The 24,358-nt window shown below is 40.4% G+C and overlaps 1 protein-coding gene across 1 annotated transcript in view; it reads right to left on the bottom strand.

Moving 5' to 3' along the window:
* Positions 1–24,358, bottom strand: part of LOC310988707 (arf-GAP with coiled-coil, ANK repeat and PH domain-containing protein 3-like) — a 104,784-nt gene that overhangs the window by 20,184 nt on the left and 60,242 nt on the right. The window contains 9 exon segments of the mRNA XM_083975395.1: positions 542–642; positions 954–1,005; positions 2,143–2,255; positions 10,740–10,751; positions 14,644–14,718; positions 15,926–16,021; positions 16,167–16,211; positions 18,015–18,198; positions 18,506–18,564. Of these exon segments, the coding sequence (XP_083831521.1) occupies positions 542–642; positions 954–1,005; positions 2,143–2,255; positions 10,740–10,751; positions 14,644–14,718; positions 15,926–16,021; positions 16,167–16,211; positions 18,015–18,198; positions 18,506–18,564 (737 nt within the window).

Raw genomic sequence — 24,358 nt, 5'->3', positions numbered from 1 at the left:
CCAACTCCTCCTGAGGTAAAGAAAGGTATCATGTGCTGCATTTTCATGTGCGTTCATGCAACATTTAAATCACAATATCTTCAAAACTATAAAACTTTGTCCATCTTGTACATGTTGAGATATTTAGAATGATTTCTGTGGATAAATAAAAACTACAGTATAATAAGCTGGAAGAAGTCTCAATCGGTCTCTGTATTTCCCTCTAAAACAACTCTGTCTGGTAACGTTGTGTTATTATCTCATAGCGTGGTGAATGTGCAGGTCACAACTTGTCCACCAGAGCGTTGTGGAGTTGTTGGATTGTGTATTTGATGAGTTTGATGAGGGAAACCAAGAAATCCCATAATGAGCCTCCGTAGCGTAGCTCTGAGCAGCTCACGGCTCTGCTCCGCCGTTCTAAAAACATCTTGCACTGACAATTAAAGGTAACGAACCTACTGCTACTGTATGACTATAGAGATTATGGCAATGGGCCAACTTGCCAAAAATGTTGAACTATCCCTTGAATTGTAAAAGAAAAATCAGTGTGTGTGTCTCTTACTTGGAGGGAGACACGACCTCGAAGCAGAACCTCCTCTCGATGTCTTCACATGGTTTCACCGAGCAGAGCCGCAGGTCCTCCACCACCACCGTCAGAGAGTCCTGCACATACACACACAACAACATTTTTTATTTTATTTTTATTTTATTTCCTTGGAGCTTCTTGTCCATTAGATATTTACCCACTCTGATCTCAAGCAGAGAATTGAAAATGACCTGAGCACCAGACTGAGAGCTCAGATCGGAGCAGAGATCCCTTCCACTCACACACTCAAACAGTGATGATGGGTTTCAGTGAAGACCCCCTTCCCATCCCATCCTCCATCCCATCCTATCCCATTAACGTCGCACTTAACCTCTTACAGCCCCGTTACCCCGGGGACAACACATAGCTGCAGGATATATGGACTCGCCTTGAGCTTCTTCTGGTAGACCAGCTGGCTGTTCTGTATGGAGAACCACCGTCTGCACAGAGAGAGGGAGGGAGATAAATAAATCAAACATTTTAGATGGATATCCTTTCAGCGGTGAAGGGTCAGAGTGTCAAAGGTGAAACACTAGTACGTAAAAGCACCACAGAGTGAGAGGATGGGTTTGCAGCTGCAGACACTACTAGACTGTACATGTTTCTACAGTACATATCATAATGTTTCTTCTATTTCCAATTTACACACTTCTTTTATATCTATGCCATGTTTCATAGAGTTGTATTATTAATGCATTGATTCCTTTTTTTTTTACTCCCTGGTGTTGCCATCGACCCTGTGAGTTAAGCTACAGGCTGAATTATCTACTAGTAGATTCTGTTTGAAGTGCATGAACCTACATAATGTATGTAAGATCAACTATCTTTTTAACTGTCTGATGCAGAAAACTTAAAATAAAATAAAAAAGTCAATTTCCTTATGGTTCACCAAACAAACAGAAAGTCAACGTAAAACATGGAGGCATGGAAACCCAAAAGAAAACAAAATGAAAGAAACATTTAAACTGTTTTGTTTCTTTTGCACAAACATTAGCAGAATCCTCTTATACAGATCGAGGTATTTTAATGTAAATATCACACATATAGATTATTTTAAATGGCTCATCCCTCTCATTTCTTTTTTAATTAAACCTGTATTCATGTTGCACCGTTATTTATTTAATCATTTATGACATCCCAGCCTCAACACTGCGTATAAAACATGTAACACTTCTCACTTCAACATACTACTCCGTATTTATCTGTACATACTATTACCATGTATATATTTTCATTCAAAATAGTTTTCCATTTAAGTCTTTCTCTTATTTTTCTATTTGCATCACATGATATATCTTTGCTGCTGTAACACAGGATCAATAAAATCTATTTTATCCTACCTATCCTTTTTTTTTTTTTTTTAATTGAAACAGCTCTTTATTGATTCCTCTGAATCTCTCTTTGATGCTAAAACATACATTTCTTCTGCAGGTCAATACATTCCTATCAGGTCTTTGTTCTGCACTGTGCACAAATCTATTTAACTTTATAAAACGTCTGCTATCTGCTGATTTACCATCCGTTTCCTGTGTGTATAGATATATGATATGTAGATATCTGTGATGTGTTTTCGTTACCTGTTCCAGGTCTTGAAGGCGTTGCTGGCTCTCTTGAACAGATAGCCCTCCATCACCACGCCGTTGGGAGCGTCCACGTTGAACTCCACCTTCGAGTCGTCATAGGAAAAATCCTGAGAGAGACGATGAGAGACGGACGTTAACCCTGAGCATCACTGAACAGGTGAACACACACAAACACACACACACGCAAGCAGCAGCAGGATGTTGCTCCAACCTTGTATCAGTCCAACAACAACAACCTGACTCGTTCCCTCTCTGCAGCTACATGTGTCGGCTCTTCCTGCTGAGCTGTACATACAGTCCATGCACCGACCGACCACATCAACATAAATTGTGCGACGATGTAGAAACGAGTCACGTGTGTGCGTCCATGTATGCATGAGGAGTTGTGGAGTTGTGGAGTTTGCATGCCATGTCTTCCTGTCTGTGTGTGTCTGTGTGTGTGTGTGTGTGTGTGGTACACACTCTGTAGGGGGCATTTCATAACTCAACAGATGTGAGTGTGACGCACGTTATTACATAAACAGAGAGAGTGATTCATATGAAATTACCCTCCGACCTCTACAAGGCTTAAAGCATGACACCTCACACTTTAAAGGACAATTCCTGGTAAATTCCATCTGAGGCTCTAGTTTCCTAATACTTTGGGTCTGAAAGAATGACGCTGAAGATTTTCTTTTTCTGCAGTAGTTCCGTCTGTCCTCCCTTTTGTTTTTATCAACAAAGGAATATCAACTCTGAGGCAAAACGTTTTCGTAGCACAAGTATTTTCTCAATGAAGGCTGAATATTTCAATGATTCGCTTCAGACGACCTGTAAACATACTGAGTGCCTCAACTTGACTCTCGCGTGAGACTTTGTATTACAGCTCTGTTTAGAAACATGTCGGCCTTTTTGAAGTGAACAAACCCCTCAGTGTATGTTTGAAGACATCTGACCTTGCCTACGAAAAAAATGTGGTTTTGTGGGATGGATGTCCCCGATTCGATCATGTGATTGGAAATCGCGGTCGATCACTTAATTTTCAAAGGATCGGAATCGGGCGGAAAAGATCTGGATCACTGATGTATCAGAAATGTAACGTTATGTTGTCCATATGTTGTTGTTGTGCACACTACACATTTGCAGAAAGCGGAGAGTGGGCGTATAGAAATATACTGTTGACTAGTGACTAGTCGCATCATTCAGGCTCTATGGCGCATTTTCAATATCAACGAGTAGACGACGAGGCTTCTAGGACTGTGTATTATATACTGTATGTTTAACTTCCTGTCACCAGTAGGTGGCGCTATAAGTGTGGCTCAATAGTGACGCATAGATCTGTTCATTGTTTCAGTAATAATAATAAAAAACCTTAAAAGGATAGTTCAACATTTTGGCAAATTGGCCCATTGCCATAATCCCTATAGTCATAGCAGTAGGTTCGTTACCTTTAATTGTCGGTGCAAGCTGTTTTTAGAACGGTGGAGCAGAGCCGTGAGCTGATCAGAGCTACGCTACGGAGGCTCATTATGGGATTTCTTGGTTTCCCTCATCAAACTCATCAAATACACAATCCAACAACTCCACAACGCTCTGGTGGACAAGTTGTGAGCTGCACATTCACCACGCTATGAGATAATAACACAACGTTACCACACAGAGTTGTTTTAGAGGGAAATTCATGCAAAACCGCTGATGCACGTTCCCGCCGGGGGCAGTTTTTCGGCAAGCAGTCTCGAAAACAACTCCGTCTCAACTCCAGACAACTTGGATATGTTCTTTCTTTTTTACTGCATTGCCAAAGTATCTGATCGGGACCTGGTATCGGCAGATACTCAAAATCAAATGACTCGGACATCCCCACTAAACAGCCTAAGATCCGTCCACTCCCATTCTACGCTGCTGTGGTGATGCGGAGACAGACAGAACTACTGCAGAACAAAGAGAAAATCTTCAGATTCATTCTGTTAGACCCAAAATATTAGGAAACTACAGAACCAGGTTGAATTTGCCTGGAATTGCCCTTTAATACAAGCCAACAACAACAACAGCAACAATACACAGGTAGGTACACAGCACATTTAATCATCAGCGTTTTGAGGAGGGAACATGTCACAGTTTGTCCTCAGAGCATCTCCATCTCTCTGGTAATGTGATACACAAGTGGGGACAGAACATTAACTTAACCTAAATTGAATTTCAGCTTCACATGCATGAGTGTCTGAGAAATAAAAAAAAAACAGGACAGAGTCGTCGTCTGCTGCTGCTGCTGCTGCTGGAGCTGGAGCTGGAGCTGGAGCGACCCACATAAAGAAACGACCGTCAGTGTTTCATAAGAGGGTCGGTGCAGCCGCAGCCGCAGCCGCAGCAGCTCGGAGCGAACCATTAACTACTCGCTGCCATGTTTTAATAATAGAACGACGATGCACCGCTCTCCGTGCATCTCCATCTGAACTGGTGGCGGTGTTGTGTGTGTGTGTGTGTGTGTGTGTGTGTGTGTGTGTGTGTGCACTGAGTTTACTCCACTACAGACACTCGAACAGACACGCTTCTGTCACGGCATCAATTTTAAAACGTCAAACAGACACATGTTTGTTGTCACAGGTGAAGCCACAGGTTGAATCTGAACTCAGACTTCGAAGAACTGAGCAAAAAACAAAACTCCTTCAAACTGAGAGAAATAAAATAAAATTAAGAAACAGATGAAAACAAAAGAGAAGAGAAGAGAAGAAACACATCTGTGAGTTTTTATCAAGACGCAACAAACGGAGTAAAAGCTGCAAAAATATCTTCATACATCTATTAATGAAGACATTACATAAGAGTCTGTAGACTCTCACATGACACAAACCATTAAGTGCATTGTCATAACTGTAGAGGAGGACGTTAGCGTTTCTCCCACATGCTGCATTTTCCAGCACCGCGCATCAGACGACACTTATGTCTGTGTTGAACATACACACTGCAAAAAAAAAACATCACTGAGCTTTAAAACCTGCATTTTCTCCTTTTTTTCCTTTTTGAAATTGAGATTTCAAAGAGAGTGCACTGAGGGAAAAGTCATGACAGGGGATTAGGAGAGAGCCGGAGATAAAGAGAGTGAGTGAGTGAGAGAGAGAACTACTCTTGCTTCCAAAATCGAGACGTTTCCAAAGTCAAAGCACAAAGAAAACAATTTTTTACAATAATTATGCAAAGAAAAAACTACAGTAAGAAGCAGAGCAGCAAACAAAACAAGCCATTGTGATGCAAATCCACCCACCAAGCTGTGGTCCCACCGGCAAAAGATCTTCATTTTCAGATGTTTACCGACACTGTGCTCCAACAACATCGAAATCGAATAAAAAAGACGCAAAAATAAGATAAAAAACAAAGAACACAAAGCTCCTAAAATCCCAATGTGAGCATGTCTTCACTCTCTGAGGCTGCAGCTCTCACAGCGCAGTGTGTGTGAGTGTGTGTGTCACTGCAGCAGCACGGTGCGTAATTCCTGCACTGACATGTGTGTCGTGCGCTGCAGCCACCTGCCTGCTGCCCTGTGAGCCGCCTGGCTGCAGGATTACCGCTGACTGATTACCATACAGCTGCCAGAACCACCGCCACTACAGCCACTGTCAGAGAGTGTGTGAGAAGAACAACTACTTCAAACTGCACCGGAGCTTCTCCTGACCCACAGTCCCTGAACACACCACAGCTCCATGTTGACCCACCACCACTAAACAAACTCCCAGTGAAGGTCAGAGCCGCCAAGAAAAAAACCCAAATCCTCCTCAAGTGCAACTTTTTTTTTAACTCCTCTGTTGTTCTTCTGGGTCAAATAGACTCAATCTGTTCCCTTCCTTCCTTCCTCCCTTCCTTCTTTCCACAATCCTTTTTCCCTACCTCCCTTCCTTCCCTTCATCCTTACTTCTTCTTCCTCCCTTTTTTGATCCAATTGACCTGATCTGTCCCCTTTCCCTCCATCTTTCTTTCCTTCCCTTTCCCCTTCCTTCTTTCTCTTCCTTCCTTCCTTGAACGAATCTGTTCTGTTCCCTCCCTCCATCTTTCTTTCCTTCGTCCTTACTTATTCTTCCTCCCTCTTTTGATCCAATTGACCCAATCTGTCCCCTTTCCCTCCATCTTTATTTCTTTCCCTTTTCCCTCCCTTCTTTCCACAATCCTTTTCCCCTTCCTTCCCTTCATCCTTACTTCTTCCTTCCTTTTTGACCCAATTAACCCAATCTGTTCTCTCCCTCCTTCTATCTTTCCTTCCTTTTCCCCTTCCTTCTCTCCATCTCCATCTTTCCCTTTGTCGTTCCTTCCTTCCTTACTTCTTTCGCTTTGTCCTTCCTTCCTTCCTTCCTTCCTTCCTTCCTTCCTTCCTTCCTTCCTTCCTTTCTTCCTTGACCCAGGAGGACAACAGAAATCCGTGTTCTCTTACCTTCATCAGTGTGAAGCCTGAGGTTTCTGCACATGGAGGCAACAACAACAGAACTGAACTGAGACGAGTCGTGTGCTGCTCGGTCGGTTTGTTGGTTGTTTGGTTGTTTGGTTGTGGGACTCTCTGCAATCTCTGGAGCCCACAACAACAAAAGATCATTTATTTTTAATGCTGCAACGTCACAGAAGACAGAAACCGAACGTCGGTGAATTATTAAAGGCAGCGGGACGGAAACGTTACAGGGAAAGAAGCAAAGTTGTTGTTGTGTAGACAAATAGAAAACAGTTCTTTTCAAGTATTTTTTACATAATTGAGACTTGAGCAGGTTTATATAAAAGGTTTTCTTTTTTAGATCTTCTTACATTTTCAACTGCAATAATCTGTTTTTGATTGAACTATATATCGATAAGGTAAATACAGAGACTGCTTGCTGAAAAACTGCCCCTGAAGGCAACGTGCATCAGCGGTTTTGCATGAATTTCCCTCTAAAACAACTCTGTGTGGTAACGTTGTGTTATTATCTCATAGCGTGGTGAATGTGCAGGTCACAACTTGTCCACCAGAGCGTTGTGGAGTTGTTGGATTGTGTATTTGATGAGTTTGATGAGGGAAACCAAGAAATCCCATAATGAGCCTCCGTAGCGTAGCTCTGAGCAGCTCACGGCTCTGCTCCGCCGTTCTAAAAATAGCTTGCACCGACAATTAAAGGTAACGACCCTACTGCTATGACTATAGGGATTATGGCAATGGGCCAATTTGTCAAAATGTTGAACTACTGTATCCCTTTAATGTGTTTATCTAGAAAATAATTGGAGGAAGTAAAGTTATTGTTGTAGTTGTGTTGTGTTTGTATGTTTGTATGTAGGGCAGCAGCTACAGGCCCAGTTGGTCACTCTGATTCCTCTACGTTTGTTTATCGTCTCCTCATCACGAGCGTCTGACGGCTTTACACGTTGGCCCGGCGCCGTAGCTACATCTGCTCAGACCGTCTTCAGCTAATCCTGCTCACAACCTGGTCCACTTCACCGGATCACCACCACGACTTCCACCGCCACCCACAGGGTCCTGCTTTTTAAAACACTACCGAGCCATTAAAACATATCCATCCACCACAACCTCCTCCTCCTGTAAGCGACACACACACTGTGGCAACGTGTGGAGGGAAATTTACCACGACAACAACAAAAGGGCAACAAACCGACCGTGGGCGATTAGACGGAGCTCAGAGTTAATGCTTCTAATTAAAAAATTAGATTAAAAGGAGAATCCTCTATCGGGACGCAGGCGGGAAATAAAAGCTTTCTCCCAATCCTGAGGAACTTCACTGACCCTCTGCACTGCAAAAACTCAAAATCTTTCCAAGAATATTTGTCTTATTTCTTGTCAAAATGTCTCATTTCTAGTCAAAACGAATCTCTTTCCACTTAAAATAAGACTCGTCACCTAAAAATTTACTTGTTTTCAGATAATTTTCACTTGTTTTCAGATCATTTTCACTTGTTTCAAACAAATTTTCACTTGAAATAAGTAGAAAAATCTGCCAGTGAAAGCAGTTTTTTGTGTTTGTAATAAGGAAGAATAACTTGCTCCACTATCAGATTTTTCTACTTATTTCAAGTGAAAATCTGCTTGAAAGAAGTAAAAAGTGTCTAAAAACAAGCTACTTTTTATGTGATGAGTCTTATTTTAAATAAAATGAGATTTGTTTTGACTAGAAATAAGACAAATATTCTTGGTAAGATTTTGAGTTTTTGCAGTGTGATGAGCTCCGGTGGAAAACTAAAGGGAAGTAGAGAGGAAGAGGAGGAGGAGGAGGAGGACATTCAAAAAGGCTCCAACACTAAAGATGAGACTAGAAAAAGAAAAAAAAAAAAACATGTGACGTGACATTCAAGTGGTTTTTGTTGCTCGTCTGGTGAACTCATCTAACGACGGCCGCCGCCGGCTGAGACGTCATGTGCTGGTGAATAAGTGGAGCTATATTTGTCCACAGAGGAGGAGTTTCTGTTGCAAAAATATTAAAAACTGAGACTTTTTGAAGTCAGAAAGAGAGAGTTCACACTGAGTCCAGCTTCAGATCTTTTTACTCTGGTTTTGTCTTTGCTGAAGAATCGACTTTAAAATGCGGAAAACACTTAACGATTTCACGGCAGCAGCAGCAGCCATCCCGACCTCTCAGATCATCTGAGGACATTTTCAGAACTAAACAGAGAAGCTGCATTCAGTTTTTAATGAACCACAAATCTGGAACAAACCACACTCAGTTCTTTTTTATATATTAGAGTTAAAAAAAATTCTGTTTGATACTGATCTTTTTATTGAGTCACATTCTGGACAATATATCATAATATGTCACTCTGGACTGTAGCTGCAGCCATTTATCTTTATCTCTACTGTTTGTGCTTCTTTAGTATCTTGTCTTTATATGTCTTGGATAAAAATAGTCTGTTTTATATTTCTTATATCTTGATTTATTATTAAAGTAATTTTTCTGAACAAAAAGGCTAAAATTCTATTAGTTTTTTGCTATATGGCACTATCCTGTCACGTGTATATTTAGTTTGTACAGGTGGTTTAAACACAGTTCTTTTCACTTGATAGAAATAATAATAAGTATATTTCACAGTATTTTATACTAATTCAGAGTTTTCTTCATTGAGACTCAGCAGATTTATTGACCATAAATGCAAAGTCCTTCCTGGTTTTCTTTTCTAAGTTAGAACATTTTCAACGGCAATAATCAGGTAAGACTGAACTATGTTAATAATTGTTATAATCCGGTCATAAATGCTGAAAAATTGTTGGTTACAGCTTCTTAAATATGAGAATTTGCCACAGCAAGAGTCGCATTGTGCTGTAAAATGTTGTGATTGACTTTTCTGAATAGTTGTTAATGTTTAATAGATGTTTAATGTGTTAACCTAGAAAATAATTGGAAGATTAATCAGATGAATAGTGCCTTTCATCATCAGGCAGAGGGATTGGCGATGAAAACTAGCTTTTTTAGCTAACTCGGGTGCATTTACATTTGTTTTTTACAATGTTTTATTAATGTACATTGTCCCTTGTCAAATAAATTAAACTGAAACTGAAAATGATCATTGGTTGCAGCCTCTTTCACATTATTTCTTTACACATGTTCCCTCCACGTCTCCTGGATATTCACATCCATCGCTGCTGCAGCAGTTTTTATACTTTGTTGCTGCTGCTGCTGGTGTAGAAAGTTGCTGACCATCATTAAAAAAAAAGCAAAATATTGAATTATTATTTCATCACGACATCTATCTGGAGCATCAGAGCAGTAAAAATAAATCCAGCATGTAAGCGCTGCAGCCGCTGATGTAAACACGGGAATATGGATCAGCAGCAGCAGCAGCAGTCGACAGGACTTCTCCATTAAATCTGTGGTTAAAAATGAATGACTCTGGCATTTAGATGCTTTCATTCTCCTGTGTGCTGCAGCAGCCAGCAATAGTGACAGGCCACAGGTGGAGCACTTTAACTCCCTTTCTGCTCTCTGGCTTTATTTTATTTTTATTTTTTTATTCTGCTACTGCCCCTTTTGTCCTGTGCAAGTTTACACGAGACTCAAAGAAAAGAGACAAGAATAAGGAAAGAATAACATCATGTCGGACATGCTGCTCTAAAAACAGCAGAGACAAAGCAAAAAATGCAGTTATGTAGGATGAATATCTGATTCAATATGTTCAGATTCAGAAAGTTTGCATGTGGAATAACCTCCCAAAAAAGCAAATCCAGGAGCTGAGTGACCTAGTTTTTTGGTGCAGGAGAAGCTTCCTCACTGATCGACAGTCACACTCTCATGATCCATTTTTAGGACACGCCGGGTTTCGTCTGTGCAGCCGGTGATGTAACTAACAGTTTTTCTACAACAACAGGCCACTGGAACTAAGTTCAGTGTTTTTTTTTTTTTCTTTCTTCTTCTAATTGTTCTGTATTTATAAAAGATTCAGGACACACGGCGGCAGCGGCGTCAGCTCGCCCTCCAGGCAGATTCTGGAGAGTGACTACAGCTGACAAAAACAGAGAAAAACTTCAAAGGGGTTTGTTAATAATGTTCTGCACGAACGCGCTGCAGCACTAAAAACCCAAGATGTTGTTTAAAGTGGAGAATTAAAAGTTAAGATGTTTAATAAAATACTATGAAGAGAAAAAAGGCACGAGCACTCACCTGCATGAGGGTCTGAGAGGAGACGGTGGCGTTGGGAAGATGCAGACAAGAAGAAAAAGAAGAGAGCACAGCATTAGATTCACATGAAGACAGGCTATAGGGGGTTAAATGAGGATAATACAATAATCTGTGAGGTTGAATGCACCTCTGATTATCCTCTTTACCGGCTGCACATCACGCCAAAGCAGCAAAAATACGTCAAAATCCTGCAAATTACACTATAATATTTTATAACACTGCAAAACCTCAAAATCTTTCCAAGAATATTTGTCCTTTTTCTTGTCAAAATGTCCCATTTCCAGTCAAAACTAATCTCTTTCCACTTCAAATAAGACTCATCACCTAAAAATTAACTTGTTTTTAGATCATTTTCACTTGTTTCAAACAAATATTCACTTGAAATAAGTAGACAAATCTGCCAGTGAAAGCAGGTTTTTTGTGCTTGTAATAAGGAAGAAAAACTTGCTCCACTATCAGATTTTTCTACTTATTTCAAGTGAAAATATGCTAAAAAAAGAAGTAAAAAAAAGTGTCTAAAAACAAGCTACTTTTTAATGTGATGAGTCTTATTTTAAGTAGAATGAGATTTGTTTTGACTAGAAATGACATTTTAACTAGAAATAAGGCAAATATTCTTGGTAAGATTTTGAGTTTTTGCAGTGTGAGGCTTCTTCACCTTCATGACCTTGTTTATTTACTACGACTACACTACACGTTCCTCTGTGATGTGATATGATGGGATGGATGGTGGACAGTGTGTGTGTGTGTGTGTGTGTGGAGCTTAGTGTCTAAACAGCTCTGGCACAAACAGATCAATAACCACCGGCCCCACGGCTCCGTCCGCGGCGCCGACTGACCGGAGCTGTCTGACAGATGGTCACTGATCCTGGGGCTACGCAGCAGACACACACACACACACACACACACACACACACACAAGTGGCCCTCTGAGAATAAAGGGTCTTTTATTTATTTATTTATTTTTTAATTATTAAAGGAGACGATGCCAGGAGGGGAGTGCACGGCTACGCTACGATTATGGATCTGATTATTTTGAACATCAAAGTCAAAGTCAAATCAAAAAGATCACTGATCCATTGAAGGAACAATAAGAGTCGTCATGCCGCCATGATAATGAGATAATCTGACAAATACCTTGACAACGACTGAATGGACAGTGGTGACATTCATGGTCGCCACAGGAGAAACCATACTGACTTCGGTGAAATGGCTCGATAAGTATTTATTGGGTTTCTTAAAGAGATATTTCAACATTTTAGCAAATTGGCCCATTGCCATAATCCCTATAGTCATAGCAGTAGGTTCGTTACCTTTAATTGTCGGTGCAAGCTATTTTTAGAACGGCGGAGCAGAGCCGCGAGCTGCTCAGAGCTACGCTACGGAGGCTCATGGGATTTCTTGGTTTCCCTCATCAAACTCATCAAATACACAATCCAACAACTCCACAACGCTCTGGTGGACAAGTTGTGACCTGCACATTCACCACGCTATGAGATAATAACACAATGTTACCAGACAGAGTTGTTTTAGAGGGAAATTCATGCAAAACCACTGATGCGTGTTGCCTTCAGGGACAGTTTTTCATCAAGCAGTCTCTGTATTTCCCTCTAAAACAACTCTGTCTGGTAACGTTGTGTTATTATCTCATAGCGTGGTGAATGTGCAGGTCACAACTTGTCCACCAGAGCGTTTTGGAGTTGTTGGATTGTGTATTTGATGAGTTTGATGAGGGAAACCAAGAAATCCCATGAGCCTCCGTAGCGTAGCTCTGAGCAGCTCACGGCTCTGCTCCGCCGTTCTAAAAACAGCTTGCACCGACAATTAAAGGTAACGAACCCACTGCTATGACTATAGGGATTATGGCAATGGGCCAATTTGCCAAAATGTTGAACTATGCCTTTAAAGATATTCAATATCCCAACATGATACACTCTAATGACTTTCATAATCTTTTGAATTTGTATTTAGTGCCAACATGTACGAACGAATTGGCATCAGCAGCTTTGGCGTTGAGTCGTGTCGTGTTCACTATCTGATTCTTCTCAGACATGAAAATGTGAAGGAAAATTCAGTCATGGGAGAAATATGAGGTTTTGGAAAACTCTGAAACGATCCTTAAATGTGATTTTCAAATATATCTGATTAACTGCCGGTCCTACATTACAGTCGCAGATATGATGTTGAATCTTTTCCAAGTCTGTTGTGTGTCTGTTGTAGTTTTTCATTCATCCTGAAAGACACAAGAGACGATCCAGCCAATGTATTTGAGACGCATCTCTTATTTAAAAAACCACAAAATGTGAACCTCATGGTGGATCTGGATGAAAAGTCTGGAGATCATCAAAGTCAGAGGAATTCCTCCTGCGGGGGAATATCGACTCATCCGGTTGTTGTTGAGATATTTCTATTTCTATATCAACAAACCATATGATCACACTACAAAAACTCAAAATCTTACCAAGAATATTTGTCTTATTTCTAGTCAAAATGTCATTTCTAGTCAAAACTAATCTCATTATACCTAAAATAAGACTCATCACATAAAAAGTAGCTTGTTTTTAGACAGTTTTTAACTTCTTTCAAGCATATTTTCACTTGAAATAAGTAAAAAATCTGATAGTGGAGCAAGTTTGAGTGAAAATGATCTAAAAACAAGTACATTTTTAGGTGATGAGTCTTATTTTAAGTGTAAAGAGATTAGTTTTGACTAGAAATGAGACATTTTGACAAGAAATAAGACAAATATTCTTGTAAAGATTTTGAGTTTTTGCAGTGCAGCACTTTAATGAGCTCCTTCTTCTTATACATCAGCATGTACAACAGTCAAAGTGCTGACAGTTGCCAAACAGCAGACAACAGTGGGATTAATATCTCCTTAGGAAAAGAAACAAAACACTTAAATCCACCTGATTTAATGCTTAAACTCGGTGCCTGGACTCTGTTAGAGAGATTAATCAAACACTTCCCAGCTGCCCAGGTCTAATCCCCCCCCCTCTGCCCCCCCCGGTCATAACAGACGCACTCGGCCGAGCGACAGACTGGATCTCGGAGGTGTGATGTGAGCACATTCACACTCTGTTGGTGCAGCTCCACGTCATCCTGACACACACACACACACACACACTGAATAAGAAGACTCCTCAGGGTCAAAATGCACGTGTAGGATTTCAGCCTGAATGAATCATTTCGTGAGGAAATAGCGAAGGAAAACAAACGTCAGAGAGTTTAAGTCTTATGTGAGAAGATGAACTGTTCAATCCCACAGTGGAAAAAAAAGCCTTCATATATAAAGACTTTAATGGAAGCTCCTCACATGTTGGAAGTTGAACTGATGAAGCTCTCATGAACCAAACATTTACCTTTTTGTCATTTTTTTTGCACATGCACGAATTTCTATTTGCATTTTAAAAGTTTTGTTTGTATCTTTTTCATAGTAAAAAAGAAACTGCAGCTGCATCAGAGTTTCCAATTAAAAGTCAAAACTCTTTGAGATCTTTCAAATATCAAATAACACCTGTTTTTTGATAATCATGTAATGAATTCATATAATGAATCAGTAGAATGATTGATATGGTAACTTCTCAGCACCTTTATGTTTAATTAATCAAATTAACACCTGGACCTGGACCTTGAGCGGATGATGGATGGACGAATTAAAAACGAGCGATTTAATCCATGTTTTTCCATATTCTGTGTTATAAACTGTTTTCTTGTCTGTATACAACATCTATTGCACGTCTGTCTGCCCGTCCGGGGTGAGGGATCCCTAACTCTGTTTCTAGGCTATTAAAATAAATAAATAAAACTGGGCTATACAAATAAACTAGCCTTGCCTAATCAATTTAAGATTTCCTACGTTTATTTTGGTGAAACAGGAACTCACCCTCTGCTGGATGGTGGCGTGTTTATGCTCCATCTCTCTCTTCTCCATGGCCGAATCGATCACCAGCTGATCCAGCTGAGTTGTTAAAAACACAATGAAAAAGCACAAGAGTCACTTCAGAGACATTCAGACGTTCATCGTACAACCAGTCAAACTCTAGAGTCACTCCGGTGTCAGAGCAGCAGCCGACTGAAACTGACTCACTGGGTCGGTGTTTGGTAACGAAGCATTGATTGAGTTTCCTGCAGCTGTGGTTGAACAAGCTGGAGCATCACAACACAACACAACACAGCATGTGCAGCGAACGGCAGTTAACGGTCTTCATAGTAGCAGTAGCTCACAAATAAATAAAGAAGCTCTTTGTGAAGAATAAAATAATAAATCCATTCACAAATCTACTGTATCACAACTTTTTCAATCGTTGAGCAGAAATTGATTCAGTGGAGAAATTATGTAATTTGTCAAATGAGGACGACACCAGCTCTAGTTCAGACGATGAGCCTGAGGGTGTGTGTCTGTGTGTGTGTGTGTGTGTGTGTGTGTGTGTGTGTGTGTGTGTGTGTGTGTGTGTGTGTGTGTGTGTTGGTGGGGTTGTGGAGTTCAGCTGGTGGAGAGGACAAAGACGTAACACTTTATAATAAGTACACACTATTAAGCATTAGTTAAGCATTAATAAATACTGAACTATTCATTTATAACACATGAATACCAATTAGCATGTAGTTTATAAACACAGTTAGTGCTTATCAATGATGAGTAAAACATTTTTAACTGTGTTCATAAACTACATACTAATGAGTATTCATGTGTTATAAATGATGAATTCAGTAATTAGGTTTAGGTTTATTTATTTAGCACACATTTATATTCAATGGTGCAAGGAGGGAACGAAGCCCATTGGCTTGTACATAAGTTCCACCCCTGTCACTAATTACAACAAAACAATTTTCTATGGATAACAAATAAACATAGAGAAAAGAAAAAAAAAGGAGATACAGTGCATAGATAATCAATGTTATATGAGCAAAATGAGCAAAAATTAGGAGATAGAGAACAAAGTGATCAGTAACAAATAGAGACAATGGAAATAAGCTACAAAAAATTCATAAATTGAAATCATAAAAAAGACAGAGTAAGGATGTGGGATACGGAGAGAGCGGGAAATTCAAGAAAAGTTAAGATGTATATTTAGCTGCTTTTTAAAGAGTGATGCTTAACTAATGCTTAATGTTGTGTATTTATTATAAAGTGTTACCGACAAAGATAAAGAAGCTCGTCTCACCTCAGCAGCCAGTTTCTTCATGTAGGGGTCGATCTCATCCAGCAGGTTGTATCCCTGCTGGAACAGCGAGTACTGGGCGTGCATGAACGACAGCATCTGGTCAGGGAGGGACAGAGGCAGCGGGTTTTAAATATTATGAAGTTTAAATGACACATTATATGTATATGAAGTTGTATCATAAAGATGCATTGTGTTGTAGCAGGGATAAAATCTGCATCTGCACGTCTGTGTGTAAACTTACTGCATCGAGGATCTCAAATTTCTTCTTCGCCTGGAGGACGTTGATCTGCATGAAGGAATAAAAAATGAAAGAAAGAAAGAAAGAAAGATGAGTTTCTAAATGAGCATTTACAGTATAAAAACAGTCTGGAGCTGCTGGCTATTCAGAAAACTCCCTCTAGTGGACAACATCCTCCTTTGTCTGTGACTGTGACTCTATTAACCCTGATTTCATTGTGTGAGGAAGAAGTGGAGAAGAGACTAAACACCGGCTGATGTGACGGTGACCTCTCTCTGTGTGAATACAGACTTGTTTTTTATTCTTCATGCAACAAACGATGATCCTGTTCCCTGCTGGTTTGCATTGTACGTCCTAACTGATGCAAAGCTAAAAGACATTTTGTGCTGCGTTTAAGAGGTCGCTCGTACACACAGCAGCGTCTCTGCACAGCGTTGACCTTTAACGCCTCGAGACATTTCAAGTCAAGACTCAGAGGGTCAGATGTCTGAGAGCAGAGAGAGAGAGAGAGACGGCTGCTAGAAGACAAAAGTCAAGACAGGAACGAGGCCACGGCCGTCGCAGCGATCAAACTCAATCAGTCTCTTTGTTCCTGCCGGCGGCTTCGAGGAGGAAGAGGAGGAGGAAGAGGAGGAGGTTTACAACTTGTGGGCAAAACAAAGCCGATGCTGCATATGAGCAGAGCGGAGGATGTGTCACACAGATCAGAGGACGGACACGAGACAACGACGTTGCTGCTGCAGCTGGAGGCTGAAAGGCCACGGCGAGTTCAAACCTCGAATCGTAGAGATTAGTAGAAATGTAAATAAATATAAATAATAGGCTACACATTTTATATGATCAGATTTCTTCCTCTCTTATTCGATTGAAACTATTTGCCACAAAAGGGAAAACGGTCACTGCTTCTTCTCAGAGCTGTAACGCCGACAAACTGAAACAAAGGTCATTTATTCCATTTAGAAATCATATAACACGTCTAAAACTGATAAAATTAATGTTCTGGAGATTTAAAAATAAATAAATAAATCTGATTAGTTGTGTGTTGGGTTTGTACAAAGCATGCAAGTGTATGTAAAGGTAAATGTGCATCAATGTGATCCATAGACCAGTGGCACCACAACACTTATGGTGCTGAGTCAACAATGCACAAGAGATTTTACCTTTATCAAAAAAATAAGCAAAAAATTGCAGTTCCTGTGATTTGGATATTGCTCATATTGCACATCCATGTTCCATATTGTGATATGCAATCCACATATTTGCATATTCACATTTGCAATTTCACTTATATTACAATTAAATGTGCAGCGCTGATGCAGAATGAGACATACAAAGACAAACACTGTGGCGGAGACTCTTTTTCTGAACGACCTCAGATCGACTCTGACATTTCATGTCAGTCTTGTCTTGCAAATCTAACTTATGTCAATTTTTTTTAAATCAATGTTTAGTTTTTCATTCCTTATTTGGGTTTATAAAAGATATATCTGTGTGTGTATGTGTGCAGCTGTGTAAATGAAGAGTGAAAAAGGACAGAGTGTTAGAAACATAAAAAAAATGCATTTCCTGAAGGAAATACGGGTGAATGCTGAAAGCTGAATAAATTGTTGAAACAATGCTGAATTAAGTGAAGAAATTGTTGAATCGATGTTGTGTCAATTTGTGTGTGTGTGTGCAGCTGTGTGACTGAAGAGTGAGAAAGGACTGTTAGAAACGTAGAAAGAAAACTAGAGAATGCATTTCCTGAAGGAAATACAGGTGAATGCTGAAAGCTGGAAACTGAAAAAAATGGTAGAAACAATGCTGAATTAAGTGAAGAAATTGTTGAATCAATGTTTCAGAGTGCGGTACCTGTAGTACGTAGTCCAGGGCGAGGTGTCTGAAGCACTTGCGGGTGATGCTGAGCGTGCTCGTCGCCTCCTCCACCTCGTGAGGCTTGTTCCTCGGCGCCTGAGCGTTCTTCACCTGCGCTATTTCCATGTCCTCCCGCACCCGGTCAAAGTGCTTCTTGGTCTCTTTGAACTTCCGCACGTCCCTGACAAACACAGAGCAGATAAATACATTTAAGATTAACTCAGAAGACAAAGAGGGAGAGTTAGAAATAATCTACTATAGCAAAAATAGTTCAGGTTAAGTCTGTGACAAAACATCAAGGTTGCACTAGGTTGCTTAATATTTCAAACACTGGAAAAGGTTTTAAAGGGTTAAAAGGGCAGCTCCGCTCTTTACAGGTTGCGGACTCTGCCTTTTTTTTTTTTTGCACCTGAATTTTTCATAAATATAAAAGTCCTGCAGGGAAACCTCAACTGAGTCAGGAATCAGGAAATCACAGGTTTACTCACTCTTTCACAAAGTTGTGCAGCTGCTGCTTCACAGACCTCTGGGCCTGATCGAACAGAATCTGAAACAGAGGGAAGAAAAAAATAAATAAATCAGCAATTTCAGGTCACGTTGCTTAAAACACACGGAAATCTGGAGTTGAGATCCAGGGGCAAAACTTATACATGTTGCTACTGCATCACTGCTGTTGCTTTGGTATTAACATAATGATATATACAGCTCTGGAAAAAATTAAGAGACCACTCCCAAAATGATCAGTGTCTCTAGTTTTACTATTTATTATAATTCTTTTTTGTTTTATTCTATCAACTACCGACAACATTTCTCCAAAAATTGAAAAAAGAAAAATTGTCATTTAGAGCTTTTATTGGCTGAAAATGACTAAACTAGTCTAAATAACAAAAAATCAAGTCTTTTCAGACCTTGAATAATAATAATAATAATAATGCAGAGAAAACATGTTCATATTTATTCCTAATGAACACAGCAAGAATATTTTAACTCAGGAAGAGTTTATAAATCAGTTATTGTGGGATAATGTCGATGTTTAATCCAGCAGTTTTTTAAATAATCTTTCTATAAAACCAGATGTGCTTCAGATGATGACCTCATCAGAGTCTCATTAAGTAGTATGAGTTGCGTTTGTGTTGGTATTTAAAAAAGAAAAGAAAAGAATGACTGTCATACATGTAGAGATGCTTTTAAGAAACAGTTGTGAAAGTGCTCTGTAAGAGCTGTACATTTAGGTATGCAAGAATTTGTCAATCAAGCTGAGTTTTGGGGCAATTAATAGACAAAACAATGAACAGATTAATCAAAAATGACTGTAGACTAGTGGAAATAGTTCATAGCTGCAAATAAAAAGTATGTTAACAAAGACTTGTGATTGAAAAAATGAACTGTAGTGTAGTAATTGTGGTCAGAAACATTGGAAAAAGTGAGATTTACAGTAATGACGTCTGCTCAGGCTTCATGTATTTTTAACCAACAGAGGGCGACAAAGCACAACTTTTTCTTTTTCTTTTTCCTCCACATGGTGCGTTCAAATGATGCTAATCAGCCTTAATGCCTGTTGGAATGAATGGAAGAAGAACGTCACTCAGACTCTAACACACACACTCGCTCTCACACAATAACACACACACACACACACACACACACACACACACACACACACACTGCCTTCAGTTAGGTGTTTTACATTCAGGACTCCTCCTCCTCCTCTTCTCTTTTCCCCCTCTGAGCACATTGTCTGTGATTGCTGCTGCTGCTGCTGCTGCTGCTGCTGCTAAATAGGTCACTCGGGCAGAGAGGGAGAAGAGGAAGTGGGTGGGAGGGAGGAGTTTTTGGTTCAATGTGACACTGCAGAGTCGGAGCATCCAATGCAGGGTGCAAAAAACCTTCAGAAAATACCGTCGTGGCCCAGCCCAGCCCAGTCCTGTCACCACAGCTGAGCAGCAGCTGCAGCTGCACTGGCTGAAGGGTTTGTGTCCTCATCCGGCCTGAATAATTGGATATAACTGTGTGTGTGTGTGTGTGTGGATTAGAAGATTTGAGTTAGCAAGGCCCCTATAAAACTGATCTTATGGGTGTTTTAACTCAGGGATTACAGGAGCTGATGATGAGTAAGACACGTCTGTATTGTTGTTGCGGCTGTAGGTGGCCTTCCGCTGCCGCCGCCGCTAACACACAGTTTAACAGAATGAATAAAGATGACTTTAATTTGACCAGATTTTTAAAATAAAGCTGCGGCGGCTCAGATGGAAGTGGTCGGTCGGTTTAATGTATTCCTGCCACCATGCACCACCACTGTGTCTGAGTGAGTGGGGGAAGTGTTTGTTTTGTTTGGATTGTGGGTTCAGGCCGCCTCTCATTTTATAGCTCTATAAACTTACAGGGTCTAAATATGTGTGAAAGTGGAACAACAAAAGAAGCTCCTGCATCCTGTTTTGTTTTTTGCTCTGTGGTTTCGTCTTCACATCGGAAAACATCAATCAATCATATCAATTTAAATCACTTGCTTTGAGCAGCCTACTCTGTTGTATGAAGTATCCAATCATGTTGATAAGTTTTGTGCAATGGTATGGAAATGTTTGTATTGTTTGTTAAGTGATGTTTGTGTTTTTATTGCGTGGCAAAGCAGTTTCCCCTTGGGGATCAATAAAGTTTTCTAATCTAATCTAATCCACTTTTACTGTATGTGATTAAGAAGAAACAAAAAGGAATTCCTCCACAGCTGCAGCAGAGCAGAGCAGAGCAGACTTATCCAGCTGCACAACAGGTGAGCCGACATCGTTTCTAGTCGAGGAAATTAGGGATCAACTGATATGGCTTTTTCAGGGTCGATACCAATTATTAATAATCAAGGAAACCGATATTTAGAATGATATTCATTTGCAGTAAAAATAAAAACATTTTGGTGTCAGAATTCAAAATAACACACCTGGGATTAGACTGAATACAGTAAACTATTTGTTTCAGTGAAAATCTGTGATAAAAAAGACCTTACATTTTTGTAGATTAATACTTCAAACTCCAACACAGATCTTGATTCAGTGGGACATGGTTATCCAGCTAGGGGCTGTGACTTCAGGCAGAGAAATGGCTACATTAGAGCCAAAGGAGCGCGTTTAAAAATAAAAATAAAAATATTTTATTGGTTATTGGTGAAAAAACGACCGATAGCCTACCAATTATCGAAAAAATGCTGAATATCGGCCGATATTATCAGCCATGTCGCTAATCGGTCAATCCCTCGAGGAAATAAACCAAGTTTAAAGGCGTCTTTCAAAGCGTCATGTTCTGTGAATCACCACCGGTGTGGTCAACCTTTAACAAGCTCTCAGAAAAGTGCGAGTGAGAACTGGAAGTTTGTGCCACAAATAACGCAGGGACTGAAAACAGACGATGCAACAGAGCGGCGGCGGCGGCGGCGGCGGTGAACGGGGACCATAAACACCAGCGTGTAAGAAGAAACCAGTCGCAGTCTATACGCAGACAGGAGCTCGATGTAAAAACCACAGGCTTTAAATGTTGTTGAAGTCAACAAGTGCACCGCCATGTTGTTTGTTAGTGACGGGGTGAGCGGTGGTGGCGGCGGCGGTGGCAGGAAAAGCTGCTCCGAGACTTCCTGACTGACTCTGGGGTTAGTGGAGCCCGGAGCATTCCTGAGCTGCTTTGTGGCAAGTTGACACCCTAAACTCCCATTGGACCAGGACTTCACAGGTTTGTCTCGATCTGCCTGATGTGAACCAGCCCCAGTCAAAGTCAAAGTCAAAGAGACGAAGGCATGCGCTGCCGACAGACACGCAACACGCCTCGAGGGATATTGTTTTTTTAATTAGCAGACATATGGCGGCATTATGGTGATGGTGTTTGGTCCATCAGTCAGATGCATGGCCAGAGATTGTGCAATATCTTTGCAAATGGACATAAAATTAGTTTTAAATATGATTTATTATGCATGTTTTACTCAATATAAGAAATATTAATCGCAACATGCTTTATCAAAATATTCTATTTATGCATGAGCTCATTACTTGTTCAATATTCAAATCGTAACACTACATCTATTACCACTTAGCAAAGTGCTACAAAATTAGTATCATCATTAGCTACAAATTAGCAAATCTGTGTTTTATATTTGGGATAATAAGATATACTGCAGAAGTGAACACAGTAACGTCTAATTCCAGTCGCTGGTCGCCTAGTTTTAAAGCAGAAGTAAGCGATCCGGTGGTTTTGGCTAACTTCCTGTCAGCAGATGGAGTTAGCAGTCCCCGCCCTCGTCCCTACGTCACCACATTCACGCGCATCCCTTGGCTGCACACACAGAGAGGACTGCCCCTTTATGCCGTTCTCTCTCCTCATTGGATAAAGGTTGTAGGATACAAGGAAAGTTTTCTCCTCGGCTCAGAGCAGAGCAGAGTGACTGTCTTGCTTTAATGAGAAATATTAAAAGAAGAAAATTCCTACAAGTGAAGGATTCTGTATTTCATAAAAACATTGAATTAATTTATTTCACTAACTTCAATGGTGGGAAACGCTCAACATGAGCTTCAAATACAGACTTGATACCTATTAGCACATTTAGGCTATTTCATCATTGTTTATGATGATGCTGCTCTCTACTTGGCCTACATAAAAGTTAAATGTCTATGTTCAACATGTAAATATATTGACCACTACTGGAAATGCCCAAGGATTTCATTTCAGATATCTGGTCCCCGTCCCCCTGATATAGGATAACTTAGTTGCTGAACTGAATCTTTGGTGTTGACTTAGCCTACATGAGAGTGGTAGCCTATCAACTTTCCCTCCTGGCAAAAAGCGGGAAGTAGTTTTAAATGAATGAATATTAAAAGAAGAAAAGTTATATTTTACAACAGATAAGTGAAGGATTGTGTATTTCATAAACACACCAAATTAATTTATCTAACCGACTTAAATGGTGACAAACGCTTAACATTAGCATGCCAGCTTAGAAAATTAGCTTCAAATACAGAGCATGCTATAGCATATGCCAGCTGAAACTTAAAACACAAACAACATACTAATTTATTAAACTGAATAAAATGGTGAAAATGCTCAACGTTAGCATGCTAAATTATGAATTGGTAGCACAAATAGGCCTATGCTACCAATTGGCATGCTAACATGCCAGCTGTAGCCTATCTTAAAGCAGATATCAGTGGAATGTTTTTGTTAATATAAGTCCTAAATAGTCCTATTTTCCGTCAGCAATCACTTACATGAAGTATTTCAGCCTAAACACGAGTCTCTCCGTCACTCTGCTCTGCTGTAACCCGAGGAGAAAATTTTCCTTGTGGGATACAAGTGTTATCCAATGAGGAGAGAGAACGGCATGAAGGGCTGTGTGTGCAGCCAAGGGATGCGCGTGAATGTGGTGACGTAGCACGAGGACCAATTGATGCCTGACAAGGGCGGGGGCTGCTAACTCATGGTGCGTTCAAAGAAACTCGTACTTTGTGTTTTTCCTTCCTGTGAAGTCATACCAGTTCGATCTGGTACGAGTTCACGGGTCGGAAGTTACGAGTGGCCGTTATAGGGAACTTTCACAGACAACAGGATGGTAAAAACACGAGCTACAGGTTACCTGGAACGCTACCAAGTCGTAGTTGTGACTTGAAGCTGTAACTTACGGTTTCAAAAGCCTGCCTTGAACGCAGCATTAGCCGAAACGGCCGTGAAGCTGATATCTGCTTTAAGTCTGTTTGTTTAAGTGAATAAGTAGTCTAACACAAACAACATTAATTTATTAATCCAACTCAAATGTTGGAAAATGCTGTAGAAATAAGCTACAGTAGCCTATGTTGTCATTCTTCCCTTAGCTCATTCATACAAACTCATGAGGCTCCTATTGTGCCAACAGACGTTCAGTTGTGTTAAAATAATGAATGAAATCACATCTCACTCTGTTTGGACACGACATTTTCCCACCAATTACCGACTATCACAACATTTGCTCTCGTTTATCGACACACGGATTAACGAACACAACGGGGCGGGAATGTGGTCGGGACAAAGACGACACTGTCAGACAGACACGGGAGCATCAGCCAACATCTTCACCTATAGATGACACCACAGCTAAAGAATGAGACGCCGTCACAATGGACGACTGTCCTGACTGACGCTTCGTTAATATCCCTCCTATTCCCCGGGCATGTCAGGACACACACACACACACACACAGACTGATCTAATGTCATCAGTCCGGTGATTATCTTTAGCCCAGTTGGCGCTCATGGGTAAGAAAGAAAGAGCACAACCGACTTTAAACAGGTTAAAGCACCTTTGTTCAGTCGAAAGGGAAAATGTCACAGTGTGGCAGA

The sequence above is a fragment of the Trachurus trachurus genome (assembly GCF_905171665.1).
Source record: "Trachurus trachurus genome assembly, chromosome: 7".
In the NCBI taxonomy this organism is placed as follows: Eukaryota; Metazoa; Chordata; class Actinopteri; order Carangiformes; family Carangidae; genus Trachurus; species Trachurus trachurus.
Note: the sequence above shows the minus strand (reverse complement) of the source record. Positions and strands in the feature narration are given on the sequence as shown.